Source organism: Haliotis rufescens, unplaced genomic scaffold (genome assembly GCF_023055435.1).
Source record: "Haliotis rufescens isolate VD_foot unplaced genomic scaffold, xgHalRufe1.0.p SCAF_13, whole genome shotgun sequence".
Classification (NCBI taxonomy): domain Eukaryota; kingdom Metazoa; phylum Mollusca; class Gastropoda; order Lepetellida; family Haliotidae; genus Haliotis; species Haliotis rufescens.
Window position 1 is genome coordinate 31,952,637 of NW_025963813.1, and position 18,937 is coordinate 31,971,573.

The following is an 18,937-nucleotide window of genomic DNA, read 5'->3' on the forward strand; positions in this document are numbered from 1 at the left end:
CACTAGACCACGGAGGCGGTCTATCAGTCTCAGAGGTGTGATCCAAAATCTATGGTGGCAACTGTCTGGTGAAGGAAGATATAATTTACGGAAGTCAACTTCTTTATTATGTGTGTATCACTTCTAAATGCTTTTCAAAGACTTGACTGTCTGGTTGACATTTGCTTGAATAACATTGATGCCAATTGTCTGGTTGTAATTGTTGTGCGGATATAGTGGAAAATATCTGGTTATACTTGCCTGTCAAAGGATACGAGTGTCAATTGTGTGTGTGATATGTGGTTCATTACCCTTGTGCTGATGACGATGATATTACGCATTTGTAGTATCATCATAATTGTGCGCCCGATGGTTTTTGCACGAGTGAGTGAGTGATGAGTTGGGTTTAACGTCGCTTTTAACAGTATTCCAGTTATATCACGGTGTGTCAGCTTAATGTGGGAGGAAAGCCCGAAGTGATGCAGGTCTCAGACGTTTACCACTTCCGTGAAACCCACGAGCACGGTATGGTGCTGACAAACCTAGAAACATAATCGGGGCGAACCGGGATTCGAACCCACAATCATAGGTTTCTGGCGTGCCCAAGGGACGAAACTGCACAGCGAATCGCGGCGCCTTAGACGACTGGGCCACCCGTGCCCCCCAGTTTGTGCACGAGTGCAACTACATTCATCATATATACTTACACGCTATACTGTTCCCACAATGCCACGTTCTGGATGCGGTAGATGGACTGGATACTCTTATTGGACAGTGTGTCCTCCATCCTGGACTCGACGTGTCGGTACTCAAAGGCCGTCAACGGGTTGGACTCACTCAACTCCACCTTCATAAAGCCGTCCCGTCCCATGCTTTCCCAGTGTGCCGGAAGACGCTTTGACTGGCTCATTGTCGAGGACAAAGGCCGCTTTGCAATTCTGAAAATCAACATACACATCTTGAGTAAGAGTGTTAAATAAATAGTCTTGTGCTGATGTAGTTGTAAAGGTATATGTACTGTTTAGTGTTGTAATAATTGATCATGTAATGTATGTCTTTGATTACATTTTAATTTGTAACAGGAATTCATGTTTTGCATAAGTACATCAAGCTACAAACTGTTCAGAGCTTGGGTGTTCTGAAGAACAATCCTGAACAACGAGTTCTGCTCTTCCTTTCACAGAACAAACATTAGATAAAAGCACATTATGGTCTGTCTCTGTTAAGCCCCACTATTAACTACACAGAATCTTATTTTCCTAAAACATTTTGAAAAATGGTCTAATAATGGCCATAAAGATATTTTTCAACACGGCTTTCGTGCATTACATTCATTATTTGTAAGTAACTCAGTGCTACTGACCTACCGTTTACATCCTAAAGTTGGAGCATATCTGCTTATTAATGATCAGTCTTACCTCTCTAACATAACGCGGACTTCTTTGTTTTTCACGAAATCAAGGGGCGTCTTCCCAGCCTTGTTTTTCAGCCTGATGTCTCCTCCACGTTCAGCGAGATGGCAGCGTATCTCCAGTGCCAAATCCTCGTCCTTGGAACCCTCCTGCAGATAGTGAATACAGTTCTAGCAAAAACATTCAACAATAGTTTAACTGTTCCTATAGATAGTAAAGACAGCCCACTCAAAAATATTCATCACAGTTTACCTCTCCAACAGACAGTGAAGAGGGTTCTATAATTAACATTCAAAACAGTGTACCTCCTCCAACAGACACTGAAGACGGTTCTATCATTAACATTCAACACAGTGTACTTCCTCCTTTATACACTGTCAAGAAAGACAGTTCCATCATCAACATTCAAAACAGTGTGCCTCCTCCAACAGACACTGAAGACGGTTCTATCATTAACATTCAACACAGTGTACTTCCTCCTTTATACACTGTCAAGAAAGACAGTTCCATCATCAACATTCATCATACATTAACTCCCTCTGCAGACAGTGTAGACAGTTTCATCATCAACATTCATCATACATTAACTCCCTCTGCAGACAGTGTAGACAGTTTCATCATCAACATTCATCATACATTAACTCCCTCTGCAGACAGTGTAGACAGTTCCATCATCAAGATTCATCATGCATTAACTCCCTCTGCAGACAGTGTAGACTGTTCCATAATCAACATTCATCATACATTAACTCCCTCTGCAGACAGTGTAGACAGTTCCATCATCAATATTCAACATAAAATAACTCCTTCTGCAGACAGTGTAGACAGTTCTGTCATCAATATTTAACATACATCAACTCCTTCTGCAGACAGTGTAGACAGTTCCATCATCAATATTCAACACAGTTTACCTCCTCTAAATACAGGAAAGACTGTTCCATCATCAACATTCAACATGCATTAACTCATTCTGCAGACAGTGTAGACAGTGCTATCATCAACATTCAACACAGTTTACCTCCTCTAAATACAGGAAAGACTGTTCCATCATCAACATTCAACATGCATTAACTCATTCTGCAGACAGTGTAGACAGTTCCATCATCAACATTCAACACAGTATACCTCCTCTAAATACAGGAAAGACTGTTCCATCATCAACATTCAACATGCATTAACTCATTCTGCAGACAGTGTAGACAGTGCTATCATCAACATCCAACACAGTTTACCTCCTTTATATACAGAAAAGACTGTTCCATCATCAACATTTCACAAAAATCAACATTTAACATAACGCAACTCCTCCTATAGATATTGCAGACAGTTCATTAATCCACTAATCCTTGTACTCACAGCTCCTGGCAGGGTGCTGTCCATGTGAGCGGCGTGTAGAGGGGAATTGCCGTCTTTGTCCTGTACGTTGATCTCCGCCCCTGCAGATCAGTAAATGATGATATAGGAAGAGACGGATCTCATAACTGGCATATACATAAGGAAGGTATATATTATTTATTTGCCGGACAGTGTGTAGAGTGTATTACACTGTCACGCCAGGACGCAAAAATGAGGTCCATATGCTACAAAAATATATCAGGTATATGTACGCGACGAAATACAACTGTCTTAAAAGCATTCAGTCTTAATTGCTTGACTGTCCATACTCGGCAGACACGCCAGCCTGTTGGACATTCAGCAGATTACAGATTTGTATGACACACTGCATGTAACCTATACTCGCCAGACACGCCGACCAGTTGGATATTCAGCAGATTACAGATTTGTATGGCACACTACATGTAAACTATACTCGCCAGACACGCCGACCAGTTGGACATTCAGCAGATTACAGATTTGAATGGCACACTGCATGTAAACCATACTCGCCACACACGCCGACAAGTTGGACATTCAGCAGAGTACAGATTTGTATGGCACACTGCATGTAAACTATACTCGCCAGTCACGCCGACAAGTTGGACATTCTGCAGGTTACAGATTTGAATGGCATACTGCATGTAAGCTATACTCGCCAGACACGCGAAACAGTTGGACATTCAGCAGATTACAGATTTGTATGGTACACTGCATGTAAACTATACTCGCCAGACACGCCGACCAGTTGGACATTCTGCAGGTTACAGATTTGTATAGCACACTGCATGTAAGCTATACTCACCAGATTCCAGGAGCAGTTGGACAATCTGCAGATTACATCCTTGCACAGCCAGATGAAGCGCTGTTTTGCCGTTGTCGTCTCGTGCATTGACGTTGCAGCCAGCCTAGTTGTGATATAACAAAATTGACATTGACACAGCTGATGGCATGTTTTAACTATTACCGATAAATGCTGGTACTTCTCAGTATCGGCAAATTTTGGAAAAGCGCAGGAGCTAATTAGTCTTTTAAACCTTTAGATTCACAAGAGGCTTACCTTAACCAGGACACCTGCTAGTGCCACAAAGCTCCTGAAAGCTGCTATGTGTATTGGGGTGAGGGCGTTGTTCATTGGAACGTTGACAATCTTCGGGTCTCTTTGTATTAGAGCTTGTGGAAACCTTTTAAAAAAAGAAGGGGCATCATAAACGAAGATCACAGTAATTGGAGTTGGTGGAATTCCCTGGCATGGATCTCCTGTCATGTAGACTCTTTACCTGTTAAACAAACTACTGAACAACAAAAGCATGATGGCTGTTCTCAACAATCAAGTACACGTGCTCTAGGGGTCCAGAGTTGCGTCCCCAAATCACTTCAACACACTTTTCAGTGATTCAATTATGTATCAATACGATACCAGTAAAGTATGCTTCAGCACATTCTCAAAAATTCAATGATCAATGAATATACGATAACAAAGCATGCTTCAATATTCAGGGATCTTCAGTTGAACTCACTCTGTGGCCCCAGACAGTGACGTACACGCTTCATGGAAAGGGTTGCAGCCTGATGAGTTAGCGAGTCTCATGCTGAGCTGAGCACATTCCAGGAAGGGGTCAAGAAGATGCTGGTTCTGGGTTCTGATGGCATCGTGGAGGGGCGTATCTCCGTCCTCATCCTTAAATAAATTTCAAAGAAAGTGGTTTAGAATTTAAGGATTCAGAAAATTGTTAGTTTTCTGAAAATGAAACAAATAGAAGTACATAATCCTCATCGATTGGAATTTTACAATATGCTGATGGTTTAAAGATATATATATATATATAAAGATAAATATATATATATTGTAATTAAGTTATTTAGTCTCATATTTTGTCTTGGTAACTTGCATATTCCTACTGACTGACTAAACCATTGTGCTGCGTCTACCTGTGTGTTCGGGTCACACTTGGACCGTATGAGTCTTTTCAAACACTCGACACTGGGGTTCTTCTTGGCCACTGCCAGATGTATTGGTGTCAGTCCCTTGTTGTTCTTCGTGTCGCCCCGTGCCTTGGCGTCCAGCAGTATCCCTACTAGGGTGGGCTGCTCTCTGTAAAATATGGCCAGAGATACTTGGTCTAAATGTGAACCTGGCATATTGTTTAAGCCCTCTGGTCTCTACATTCCTTCATAGCACCACCGCCGTGACAGTGCTGGAATATTGCTAAAAACGGCGTAATGTCAAACTCACTCACTCATGACATCAAAAGGATGTGGATATCCAAACTTCGAGCGTTGATACTGATAAGCCAGGTTGGTACATACGGGTGAATGTTGGTGCAGGTGGAAAGCATAGTCCATAATTACTAATGATTTAAACAACAAATGCAGTCATCAATAGAACGCAATTGTGTACGATCTTAACTAAAGAGGCTCATTTTAAAATAGGTCGAAGATAAAGATTGTGTTATATACATAAAGCCACATAGATGTTGACGCTGAGCACAGCAATGGTGTATTTACACCACATTTATCAGTGCATCCGGATCCTTTACTTCTACACCTAAGACAGGATTGAATGAGGTTGGTTTAACGCCGCTTTGAACAATATTCCAGTTATATCACGGCGTGTCAGCTTGACATGAGAGGGAAACCCGAAGCTATGCAGATCTCAGACGTTTACCACTTTGGTGAAATCCACGAGCATGGGTATGGTGCTGACAAACCTAGATACATAATCCGGGCGAACAGGGATTTGAACCCACAATATGGCTTGCTCATTGGACGCAACAGCGAACAGCCTCACATGACTGGGCTAGAATGTGCTTATTTAAACATAAGTAATGTAACGATATATTGTCATACCTCTGCCATGTTCTATTGTCCCACATGGGTGTCAATTATTATGGAACAATTTACATATTCTTTTTTTAATATATTTAGTATTTACCTGTGTTTATAATTTATAAATTGTAAATAAACTGAAATTGTTGTTTGAAGATATTAATTTGTATTTTGGTAACCATGAAAATATTACCCTGTCAAATTCATATTTCAATCCTATGTCACTCATGATTGACTTGTCTTTGCATGTGTTTGTAACTGGTGCTGGAGAAGGATACACTCATCTCTGCGTGAACCCCTATTATCATCCCTATATGAGAGTGACTCGTAGCCACATACTTGCAATGGACTCTTTGTTGAGCAAAGATTTCTAACGATTACGGAAAGGGTTGTGTCGCTTTCATTGCGAACAGCTGTAGTATACAGTAAACTACGTTTATAACGAAAACGCTTATGACGAACGGACCGATATAACGAACGTGTTTTAACACCCGACCATTTGTGGTATATGTACTGTATATATGCTTATAACGAACTACGGTTATTACGAACTAAAATTATTGGTCATTATGAGTTCGTTATAACCGTAGTAATTGATAGCTCAGGGTTCTGGGTAGACTAGGGGCACGGGTGGCCCAGTTGTCTAAGGCGCCGCTGTTCGCTGTGCAAAGTTGCGTCCCTTGGGCACGCCAGAAACCTATGATTGTGGGTTCGAATCCCGGTTCGCCCCGATTATGTTTCTAGGTTTGTCAGCACCATACCCGTGCTGGTGGGTTTCACCGAAGTGGTAAACGTCTGAGACCTGCATCACTTCGGGCTTTCCTCCCACATTAAGCTGACACGCCGTGATATAACTGGAATACTGTTAAAAGCGGCGTTAAACCAAACTCACCCACTCACTCTGGGTAGCCAAGAGTTGCATTGTGGCAATTTGAGAGTGCCAGAGTTAAGCACAGTTGCAGCTCACCCTGACACAGCATAGTGTAGAGGGGTATCACCATCGTCATCAGGTTTGTTTAGATCCGCCTTAGCGCTGATCAGAAGCGTGGCAATGTCAGCATGACCTTTGTAACACGCCGCCTGCAGTGCCGTGAGGCCATCCACTGATTCGTTTACCTGATGAATAAATTCATAACAAAAATATATAAAGAAATACTTTTTAGGTTATGATGATCACACTGTAAGAACATAGAGATAGTCATATCTGCAACGAATTACGTCAGTAAACGTTTCTGAAGATTGCAGTGACGTCGCTATATAAGTGCACAAATCTAGAACGAGTCGTTGAACCTCATTTCAACCCCCTCACATCTTGGTGAAGGATTAATGTTAGACAATATGGCGGTAAATGACTGCAAAGACTACATTCAAAGATCGTTAGATATAGTAAAACCCATAGATATGTAGATAACATAGATTTATAGACATATAAATGTACCAATGATTTGTTAATACGGACACTTGCTAATCCGGACAATTTTCCTGGTGACGGTGTTGTCCGGATTAACACTATTTGTTTTGATTAACAAATTATTTGTATTGGGTAATGCTTATTAAATCACGTGGACGTTCCTATAAGTAGTCTGAAAGGATCCGATTCCAGACTAAAGTGAATGCATTTTATTCCGCAGAGCATATCAGTTTGATACATTGGTTGATAGGCATTACTTAGAAGTTGACGGATGACAAAGTAGATACAATGTATGGATAACAACTTCTTTAATACAGTGTAAAGGCGACGTTTCGGTATAGATACTGATACCGTTGTCAAGCAAGACTGAATGAGGGGCATTGTACAGAATATATATAGTAGGTGGAGGATTAACAGTAACGAGGGGGCACGGGTGGCCCAGTCGTCTAAGGCGCCGCGATTCGCTGTGCAGAGTTGCGCCCCTTGGGCACGCCAGAAACCTATGATTGTCGGTTCGAATCCCGGTTCGCCCCGATTATGTTTCTAGGTTTGTCAGCACCATACCCATGCTCGTGGGTTTCACCGAAGTGGTAAACGTCGAAGACCTGCATCACTTCGGGTTTTCCCCACATTAAGCTGACACGCCGTGATATAACTGGAATACTATTAAAAGCGGCGTTAAACCCAACTCACTCACTCACTCACCCAAACAGTAACAACAATTGCATACATGAGTGGGATAACATGAGCAGGTGATGATAACAGAAGGACAATGCTGTCACAACATGATGGACAGAGAACACATTGATGGAAGCCAATGAGACATTATCATTGTCTCATTATCCAAAAAGGATCTATACCGAAACGTCGCCTTCAAAGTAATAAGGCCACGTCATACCAAAAGATGTTAACAGATGGTACTTGTTGTTACCCTGTCTGGCGCTCGGCATTAAGGGGCTAAAACAAGGACTGGTCGGCTCGGAGTCAGTATACTGTGTCTGACTATCTCAGTGTGCTAGCACTATAAATCGGCATCAGTCCGGACTAGTACAAGCAGCCACAAACACACGTGCATGCACGTCGGTATATAAGCGCAAAAATATTGAACGCGACGTTAAACCCCATTTCACATCACCTCACCTGTTTTCATAAAGCTAACACTCGTGTGAGTGAGTGAGTGAGCTTTGAACAATATTCCAGTTATATCACGGCGTGCCAGTTTTATGTGGGAGGAAAGCCCGAAGTGATGCAGGTCTCAGATGTTTACCACTTCGGTGGAACCCTTGAGCATGGGTGCTGACAAACCTAGAAACATAATCGGGGCGAACCGGGATTCGAACCCACAACCATAGGTTTCTGGTGTGCCCAAGGGACGCAACTCTGCGCAGCGAATCGCTGCCCCTTAGACTGGGCCTCCCGTACCCCCTGCTAACACTCGAAGAAATGTATGCTTTTACTTACTCGTATCATCTTCCCGAAGCCAGGGTGTTAACTGACTTCAAAAGTCCAGTTTCCACCCTTGCCGAACTACGCTAGAATTTTCTTAGTGGCACCAACTAAATTGGACTTTTATAGTCAGTTAACTCCCTTGCCTTGGGAAGATGACATGTAGATGCTTCTAAATGATCACCTTTACAAGGCGAAACAATTGTGTGAGCTTAAACATGCATTAACATAAATTATTTCTATATGTACATTACATTTACGCACATTAATAATCGTGTAAATTTTGAAATGGTGATGTTTTCCCCCAGAGTAAGGGACAAAACAGAACTAGGATACTAGGATATACCCGGGTATCCAGTTATGAAATTAAACGGGATTGATACCCGGTTAAACTTTAACTGTGTTATTTTGATGCAACTACACCCTACTGACAAGTGTAAGTGTCAGTGTGTGACTTGAGCCTAACGCCGCCATGACCCTATTCAGTTATTACACTGAGCGCCATCTTATGACGCAGGGCGTAGACGTTCCAAGATCCTAGAATCTTAATCGGGGCGAATCCGGGATTCGAACCCACGATCAGCGAATCCTGTCACGATAAGTGCAGTCACCTATTTCAGTATCGGAAGAAAAGAAACGCATAGATGTTAATCTCATTAAGCCGAAACATGTACCTTGTCACCAATAGACTTGACAATGTTTTTCACTGTTTCTGTGTCGCCGTTGCTGACGGCGATGACGAGGTCTCGGGCAGATGACGTATTCGGCTTATACAGAACACTGTCTCCTGGTTTCAGAAGGCCGAACAGGACCTTAGCCACACCTTCGGCTATGTCTGGGAAACAAGGATACAGTGAATGAGAAAGGTATTTTAAGTCGCTTTGAGGTGTAAATACGTTAAAGCCATCATGTCTGTCTTCATCATGTATGAAGTTTCAAGGGTCCTAAACGTTTACCATTTTGATTAACCCACCACTACAGGCGCGGTGCTGACAGGCCAATAATCGACCCTCCCCCAGCTGATCCTGATTACAAGGAACGTTCCATTGCTTATCTGGTTGCACCGCCTTAGACCCCTGGACAATCTGTGCCCCCGAAATGCTGATCATGTTGATCGAGAAAATCTGAATACAGATGAGCCACTGAGGCATGGCTGTAATTCCTATAGGTACTAGGGTTTCAACTTCCGTGTCGACACTCTGAACTGGACTGTTGTAAAATATATCGCACAGGTTAAAATAATATTAAAGTTTCTTTATCTAAGATAAGGGTAAATACTTTTATATGTCAGCCACTTTGGACAGTATCCAGGTATAGCACCAAAGGGGACGTTATAATACTGCGGCTGGTACTGATTCCGATCCATGTTATCTATTCTGGCCAAGTGGTTTGATCCATGAACCAATGCTTATACGTTAGGTTTATTGCTAAAATATTGTATCGTCTAGGTGATGTATAATTACCATCCACATCGGATGTAGAAGATTCTGAGCTGGTGCTTTTATTGGATCCGACGGAGAGGCCGGAGCCAGACAAGGTTTCCCTGTCCTGAGGATCACAGCTGACGGGGCTGAAGAACCATTTTACTGGCCCAAAGGCGACCCTCAGATCCCCGTCCTTGTCGATCTCAACCACCTGGCCTGTCATTCCTAGACACTGTGGACGAAGAAGGATTGCAATAATGGTGGCAATGACATTGAAATAATTTACTTGTATAAAATGCTGGAGGCTATATACAGTGAGTGGCGTATTGTGACGCCGGGTTTGTGACTATTTCCTCATTCAGGGTTCAGCACTCTAGGAATAGGCTTTACACAATGGGCGTTGTACCCATGTGGGGATCTGAACAAGGGTTAAGGCGAGGCGACGTTATAACCACTGGGCTAGCTACCCCATCGTCCGTCTACTATTACAAATACAACGAGGAGGGAATCCCAATGCCAGTGACAAACGACTAAAGAAAGGCCAGTTCAAATGTAGCAGGAATGGTAATGATACAGTCGAACACCCTTGTGTCGAACTCTTACTTGTCGAATTCTTAAATGTCGAACAGATTGGCCGAATGTTGAGTGTCAAAGTTTCTTGTGTTCCAAATTTTTTCGGTATTTTTAAATTACAACATGCAAGTACAAAAATAGCAGCCCGTGAAGATCCAGGGTAGAATAGGCCTTCGGCAATCCAAGGTGACTATGCTTGTCGTAAGAGGGGACTGACGGGGTCGGGTGGTAAGGCTCGCTGACTTGGTTGATGCATGACATCGATCCCAATTGCGTGATCGATGCTCATGATGTCAATCACTGGATTGTCTGGTCCAGACTTGATTGCTTACAAACCGCCGTCATATAGCTGGAATATTGCTGAGTGCGGCGTTAAACAACAAACAAACAAAATAAACTCTTGTAAAGCGAAAAGTTAAAACTGAACGTATGTACGTGCAGACAAGTTGTTTGTTGTAAAGGGACAGCTATGTTATTCAATTCATAATTAATTAAATTAGTCCAATTTCTTTCTTTTATTATTCTTTTGTCAATATCAAAAACACGTTACAGCTTATAATAACTATTATTCTCGTGGTGTGAATTTGTTCACGGATGTGTCGAACACTCGAAATCGTCTCAGGTCCCTCCAGCAATGGATGGGTAAGAATATTATTATGAAAACAGCGTGTGGGCGTTTATGATGTGCTATACAGATACCAATAACACCGACAATCACACTGTTCTAGCAAAGTCACACGATTCTCACAATTCGTCAGTCCGGCATTTGATTAGCTGAACAGTGTTACTGTGTAGGGTACAGTCCTTTATTTACAGGATTTAGTGTCACACCAAACTACTTACATCTTCCAGGGGCGGTCGGGTAGCCTAGTGGTTAAAGCGTTCGCTCGTCACGTCGAAGACCCGGGTTCGATTCCCGACATGGGTACAATGTGTGAAGCCCATTTCTAGTGTCCCCCCGCCGTGATATTGCTGGAATATTGCTAAAAGCGGCGTAAAACCAAACTCACTCACACACTCACTCACTTACATCTTCCATTTTGTCATTCCATCCGCCATGTCCGTTCTGGAGCTCCACGGCAGCGTTGTAGTTGGTGATGAGCTTCACCGTGTCTCCGACGGCAAAGGTGTGCAGCTACAACAACGAGATGAACGCGACATCTTCAAACTTCTACTTTAATAAAGAAGAGTTGGCGAGTGAGTGAATGCTGTTCAAAAGTACAGTGACGTCGTAAGTTTGAATGTACTTTTGTACATTTTGTCGGACATTCAAGGTTAAGGTCAGTGGACGCTCTTATTGGCGAGGGGGCACGGGTGGCCCAGTCGACTAAGGAACCGCGATTCGCTGTGCGGAGTTGTGTCCCTTGGGCACTCCAGAACCCTATGATTGTGGATTCGAATCCCGGTTCGCCCCGATTATGTTTCTAGGTTTGTCAGCACCATACCCGTGCTGGTGGGTTTCACCGAAGTGGTAAACGTCTGAGACCTGCATAACTTCGGGCTTTCCTCCCACATTAAGCTGACACGCCGTGATATAATTGGAATACTGTTAAAAGCGGCGTTAAACCCAACTCACTCACTCACTCACTCTTATGGGCGAAGACAGGTCTATATAGACGTAAAGGTAATGCGTTCTCTCTGGATCTCAAACTGAACCAGATCAGTGCAGTTTTGTTAGATAAAAAACTCGAATAGATTTAGAGGACCAGACCTGACATAATACCGTTATGTTAATGCGATATCTCGACTACTTGATATTGCCAAAGCACGACCTACCCTTGTTAAAGTGGACTTAACCAGACCATACTTCTCTGCATCCTGGTACTGTGCGATAATGACGCGCTCGTCTTTTGGGGGAAGAGTAACGACGGTACCAACCTCTCCCAAACACTGGAAATAAAAAGACCTCGTTCTTAATTCCTTATAAACACGTTTTCCTTCAGAATTTAGGTCAGATGTCGAAATAAATATGTATATATATATAAAACAATTTTGAAAAGATAGAGGAATTCGTCACCAATGTCATTGACCACAGATGCGATTATGACGTCGCATACATCATCTGTGACTTCACCAACAACGGATAACCACGCAGTGACGCTTATAACAATGGAACAATCAACATGGGAGAGACGACTGCTCCGTACCTGTGACATGCCTTCACGAAGACCTGTTATGTCCTTATGCATGCGTTCAAATATATCCTTGTCAACCTCCACTTTCACTTTGTCCCCAACTTTCAGGCGAACGTCATTTGGATTCAAAACATCTACAACAACCAAACTGCAATTGTGAACACATTTTCAAAATATTCGTCTGCTTCCAAATTTGGGACGTGTCCTCACCTGATTAATGTCAATGTTATGATGTAAATGATATTGCTAAAATAAAGCTTTCAAACATTTATCCAAGCTTAAAGATATATTCCTACATCGTTTGAAATATTGATATCAAACGTGTAGATGAGACTGGTCTAAATTTAGCTAGGAGTAATTAAAGAAATATATATCTCTGACGCATATCCACGCCTAAGTAGATAATTAGCACCTAGCTGTGATTACACTACCATAACCACAAACAACAAAAGAAACTACACAAAATTAATAATGAGACTCAGAAAAGCTAAAGGCAACAATTTAAATCAAATAATCAATACGATTTAGCCTAACACTTTTCAGTGAAAATAGTTGTCCCTTTCCTTAGGGGTACAAATTCATAACCCACGCTGTCCAATATAACGTAACCCTCGTAGCCATGTGGATATTGTGGTAGTTATTTGTACAACTAGTTGCTAGGATAGTACCTTATCTCGTCTTAATTAAACTACAGACACCTGTTGTAATCAAACAGCATGATTGCGTCAAAAGAGTATTTTTTGAAATTTATTGAAAAATATTAACAATTTGATACACACAACGATGGAGAAAATAATACAAAAATTCTCCAGAAAAAATACTGGACGAAGTAATTATACAATTTCGCCTCAATGTCCGGAATGGCGTTACTATCAACTCACCGAGGACCGGGAGATGAGCCTTGTAATACCTCCAGCCTTGTTTCTCGTCCACCGTGACGAGTTCCACCTTGCCCTGAGCACCCAAGCGGTAGCCCTTCAGACTGTCCTGCCCCCCCTCCCACCTCACATTGACAGCTCCCCGACTGTACCCTCCCGTCCATGACCCGAGCTTCACGACGTCCCCGGTGTTGCCTTCTCCACCTACAGACGCAGTGGTCAAAGATGTAATGCTTGAGTATATGGCGTTCTTTTTTATGCACATGTATGAATGGTGGGTGCTACCGGTACGACAGGACATGCTTACCCTCTTCAGTGGTCACTTCATATAATTTGTCACAGCTATTTACCCTTTACGCCAAGTGGAATCTGTTTCGGCAGAGTATCAACCATCTTGGATTTTTACTGACGGTATACATGTGGGGTCAGTAGTTCTGCTCTCTGATTGGTCAATCTCACTTGGAGGCATAATAATGGTATTGATACAGGCCCTTGGCTTATGAGACTGACAAAACAACCAACGGATATTAATACCAATATTGATATTCACGAGGAACCAAATAACAGTGAAATTTATCAAATAAATATTTTATGTATGTTTCTTCATACTTAATTGACAAAAATGAGGTGAGGTGAAATCGGGTTTTACGTCGCGTTCAAGATTATTGCACTTATATAGCGACGTGCATGCACGTGTGTATGTGTGTGTGTGTGTGTGGCTGCTTGTACTAGACCGGACTGATGCCGATTTATAGTGCTAGCTCACTGAGATACCATGTCGCAGTTTAATATGAATACCCCACTCAGACACAGAAAACTGACTCCGAGCCGACCAGTCCTTGTTTTAGCCCCTTAATGCCGAGCGCCAGACTGGGTAACAACAAGTACCATCTGTTAACGTCTTTTTGGTATGACGTGGACAGGGATCGAAAAATGAAGGTGATTAGTGTTAGTTTACAGATTCTGAAAGTAGATCCCTCTTATTCATGGAATAGCAGACAGAATCATATTTGACAACTGACCGTCTTGACTTCCATATTTCCAGTGAGGACCACGCATCACCTTTGAGTCCTTGAACAGACCGATGGCACGGATTCTTTGTGTGCCGGAACGAGGCGACACTCGTACACTGAAACGATGAGGTTAGACAGGTTGTTATATTTATATCAACTCAATCCTTTATTTCATTCAATTAAAATTAATCAAATTTTCTTTTGTGGTAAAACCTTATCGTCAGTGTCACGTGATATCGACCATGCGGTAAAGAAGATAATCGCCATCAAGAAAGTAGTTGTAAAGAGTGTCACGAAATGATTGCTAAATGGAAACCCTACACACTTCTTTAATAGCGGACGGTGGGGTAGCCTAGTGGTTAAAGCGTTCGCTCGTCAGGTCAAAGATCCGGGTTCGACTCCCCTCTAGGGTACAATGTGTGAAGCCCGTCTGGTGTACCCCGCCGCGACATCGCTTGATGATTGATTGCCAAAAGCGGCGTAAAACCATACTCACTCACTCTTTAATAGCTTTAGGAAATGAGATTTCATGCTTAAAAGCATTATAATAATTTTCATAGTTTCTATAGCTAATGACCTTTTTCACACTTCGCTACTTCCGGTTTGAAAGCAAGGCTTGGGGAGCAAAGGGTGACTCCTGGATAGCACATGATACATATGGCGATGCCAACAAAACAACCGGGACAAACTGTGACAATTTGACCACGGCAACAGTTATGGTAAGTATTGAACAGCTCACATTCTTATCACTGACAAAGAATTGTATTGTCATCTGGTCTCCTCACTGAAGTAAGTGAGTCTAGACTTTCTGCTGTGATTTCAATTTCATATATCCATGACCACCTGGTAACCAACACCGAGTGCCGTACACAATAGCTGAACAACGACTTAATACAAATCCTACTGGAATTGTGTAATGAATATTTCACTTTTTACGCACCATTCACTAGAAGTTATAGATTCATTTGTTTTAGCCAACGTGTGAGTTTGAACAACGTTGCGAGTTGTACTTGAAGTCAGCTGGGTCTTTGGCGAATAGAAAATATTGACCTTTGACCATGTCCAGATAGATGTCAGAAATTAACTAAATTGATATGTTTATTTTGTTTATCTTATCGTAACCTATTAAGAATTTACGATCGTACCAAAACAGAATTTGCATCAGTTTTGATTTGATGTAAAATGTAATGCACTCAAATACATTCTAATAAAATATTTGACCTCTAGATCTACTGGTGCTGCTCTGACCGTGAACAGTAGTTATCTTAATTGTCAATTATTAGTTGGTATGAGGTGTATTATTTCTACTGAAATATTACAAAGGGGGTGTTGACGTATATAAAATATAAAACAGTTTTAAATTAAAATTATATTTACTTCTCTGTACAAATATAATCATGTCATTAAATGAACAATCACCCAACTAATTAATGGGCAGTACATGTTCAATCTACATGTGAATCCATGTTATCGTTATGTAATGTACGGAAACAGATACGTCTTGAACAGAGATATTTCAAATTTTGAAACAAAGACGGAGTTTACTGTAAACAGTAAAAAATTATGAGTGTTGTGTAATTCCCATGGCTATGACAATCATAACTCATTTATTCCATTATTAACTATGAAATCTATCTGGTTTTATGTACCTTTAGAAGAAAATAAAACATTACTGATTATTAATCATGGATATGTTAGGTGATAGTTGTGCTTACAGTGTCAGTGTGCAATAATTATATTATTATGATGTAATATTTATTTGTAAAGGTAAACAATCTTTATAACTTTTTTTTAAATCATGTCAAGTAATGTGATCATTATGATAATTTGAAAATTCAATCAGGACAAGAAATAAAAAAATTACATTGAGGAAATGTGTTTTCTTTGTCAAATAATCATAATACTATGTATTTATCTCATCTTGTGAGAGTTGATATTTTCACTTTAAGTAAACCACAAGATGAGATAAACATTTTATTTGACTAAAAATACAAGTTTTATTCATATTATATTTTCTTTGTGACCCTACCCTGAAAACCATTGTGTCAATGTGGCACACTGACGTTATATCACGCCAGCGGAATTATGTTTTCAGCATGTTCATACTGAACAAGGTATTTCATGATAACATACACAAAGCAAATATCAACACATGTCAACAAAAAAAACCCGTGTGCCGTTGTACAAAGCGATCTTAGCGCTGAGGTGATCGTAACTCCCATACCTGAACATAGACTTACGACACTCGTAGCGCTAAGGTTGTTTTGTACAACGGCGCCCTGATCACATAAACAAGAGTGGCTTTGCATGTGACATTGTATTAAGAACTGTAGTACACTCTGTGTCATTAGAGTGATGCATCTGTTGTGTTTACGAACTCTATACTGTTTGGGTTTTAGACATATCAAATGAATTGATTCAAGATTGTTCTAAAGTAGCATGTTATGTTATTCACTTTGATTAATTTTCCCAAAACTTCTCTGTTCAGAAAAAATAGTGAAAATATTTTGCTGAATAAGAAATATTTTGAGAAAAGATGAATATGCATTGTATATAAAAATATCATAGAAGTAGAACTATTTTTACAATATTGAAATATATATTTCAGACTTTGAGTCCAGAGAGACAACACAACACAGTGAACATCTACACAGCCTACAGTGTTCCCTCTGTTGATTCCCTTTCTTCCTGGAGAGTGAGTGAGTTTGGTTTAACGCCGCTTTTAACAGTAATCAAGTTATATCGCGGCGTGTCAGCTTAGTGTGGGAGGAAAGTCCGAAATGATGCAGGTTTCAGACGTTCGTGCTCGTGAAACCCACGTGAAACCCACGAGCACGGGTATAGTGCTGACAAACCTAGAAACATAATCGGAACGAACCGGGATTCGAACCCACAATCATAGGGTTCTGGCGTGCCCAAGGGACGCAACTCTGTACAGCGAATCGCGGCGCCTTAGACGACTGGGCCACCCGTGCCCCCTTCTTCATGGAGAAGATATATGCTGTGAAAACTGAAAACACCCCACGTGGTTGAGTTCTGGAGGAGCATTCTGCTGGTAGTGACACCCTGGGAACTCTGTGTCTCCTGTCGTATTTCACTGACATAGGACTAGAAGTGAAAAATCATATTCTCTCACTTATCCGACTTATGATTTATGATTGAAACTATTCTTAAAAAAGACATGTTAACATTTGCTTACAAGCAAGAAAATTCTTTTCTCCGGGAATTATTTTAGGTAGTTTTGACTGTTAAAGACGCCTTGGCCACGGTCATGCCATGTTCAGTTTTAAAAAGTCTAAATAACTGAAGTTGATGAACATGCTCATATTGTGAGACACAAAGACATGACAATCTTGTTTTGTTTTGCTTTGTCAAAAATATGCGAAATCCGGATTGTTAAATACAGTAAACAACGGTTATAACGAACGCAAAGGGACTTCTTATTTTAGTTCGTTATAACCGTAGTTCGTTATAAGCATATGTGCATCATAACTATAGCAAGTAGTCGGGACCAAAAAAGTCAGTTGGTTATAAGCGTGTTCGTAATAACCGTAGTTTACTGTATGGGAAATCCGAATGATTTTAGAGAGCTGCTAACAGACACGCACTAATATCCAACATTAAGTTTGATCAGAATCATTTAATTTGAACCTACAAAACTTTTATTTACCTGATTGGGTTACAGGAATAGAATTTTATTATTGGGTTTATAAGCAGTCCAAATTACAATTATAGTTATTCATTGAATATATTGTCAGGTTTTGGAAAAATAATTATATTTTTTAATTTTAACTTATCTTTAATATTCCACATATTCTTACCTATATTCTATTTTATTCAGTTAATTAGGGGATGTTTGAAGGAAATGTAAGATTTTATCTGTCACTGTACAAACTGAATAGAGTTTTCGCCCCTGACACACGAGTTACTTTGTAAACTTTTTTTATTCACATCGTAATATGTCTGGATGAAACGTATAACAGAAAGAGTGCATTATGACTACTGGACATGGCAAGACGACAGTGCGTGGTGCTGCAAACACCACTACAACTCGTGAAATAAACATGACGATCTCGAGATCGCCAAGCCACGCGTTGACTGAGCAAAATTAGCAAAATACAGGCACGCGTTTCATGTTATGCAGTTGAATTACGATTCATCAATTCTGTTATTGAATATACTATCACCTTGTATACATATGCCGCCGAGATTATGATAAAACAATCTATTTCGGAAATACGCATCTCGAAATGCACTATTCGAGTCACTTCCGGGATCCTGACAGCAAAATGCGAATTCCAGTGTATTACAAGCATAATTTAGTTGGACCCAAGCATAAAATGTACAATATCTTCTGTGTTAAAGGGGGCACGGGTGGCCCAGTCGTCTAAGGCGCCGCTGTTCGCTGTGCAGAGTTGCGTCCCTTGGGCACGCCAGAAACCTATGATTGTGGGTTCGAATCC

General features: G+C 41.0%; 1 protein-coding gene across 1 annotated transcript in view; it reads right to left on the reverse strand.

The window, feature by feature from the left end:
- The window catches only part of LOC124152857 (E3 ubiquitin-protein ligase mind-bomb-like), a 30,929-nt gene that overhangs the window by 2,927 nt on the left and 9,065 nt on the right, over window positions 1–18,937 (reverse strand). Inside the window, exons 4-18 of the mRNA XM_046525908.2 lie at window positions 14,484–14,590; window positions 13,465–13,665; window positions 12,596–12,717; window positions 12,225–12,338; window positions 11,479–11,583; window positions 9,915–10,107; window positions 9,126–9,286; window positions 6,562–6,710; window positions 4,698–4,860; window positions 4,286–4,446; window positions 3,826–3,949; window positions 3,571–3,673; window positions 2,748–2,827; window positions 1,398–1,540; window positions 687–917 (exon numbers count right to left, since the gene is read on the reverse strand). Coding sequence (XP_046381864.2) covers window positions 687–917; window positions 1,398–1,540; window positions 2,748–2,827; window positions 3,571–3,673; window positions 3,826–3,949; window positions 4,286–4,446; window positions 4,698–4,860; window positions 6,562–6,710; window positions 9,126–9,286; window positions 9,915–10,107; window positions 11,479–11,583; window positions 12,225–12,338; window positions 12,596–12,717; window positions 13,465–13,665; window positions 14,484–14,590 — 2,157 coding nt within the window. The remainder of the gene's footprint in view (window positions 1–686; window positions 918–1,397; window positions 1,541–2,747; window positions 2,828–3,570; window positions 3,674–3,825; window positions 3,950–4,285; window positions 4,447–4,697; window positions 4,861–6,561; window positions 6,711–9,125; window positions 9,287–9,914; window positions 10,108–11,478; window positions 11,584–12,224; window positions 12,339–12,595; window positions 12,718–13,464; window positions 13,666–14,483; window positions 14,591–18,937) is intronic.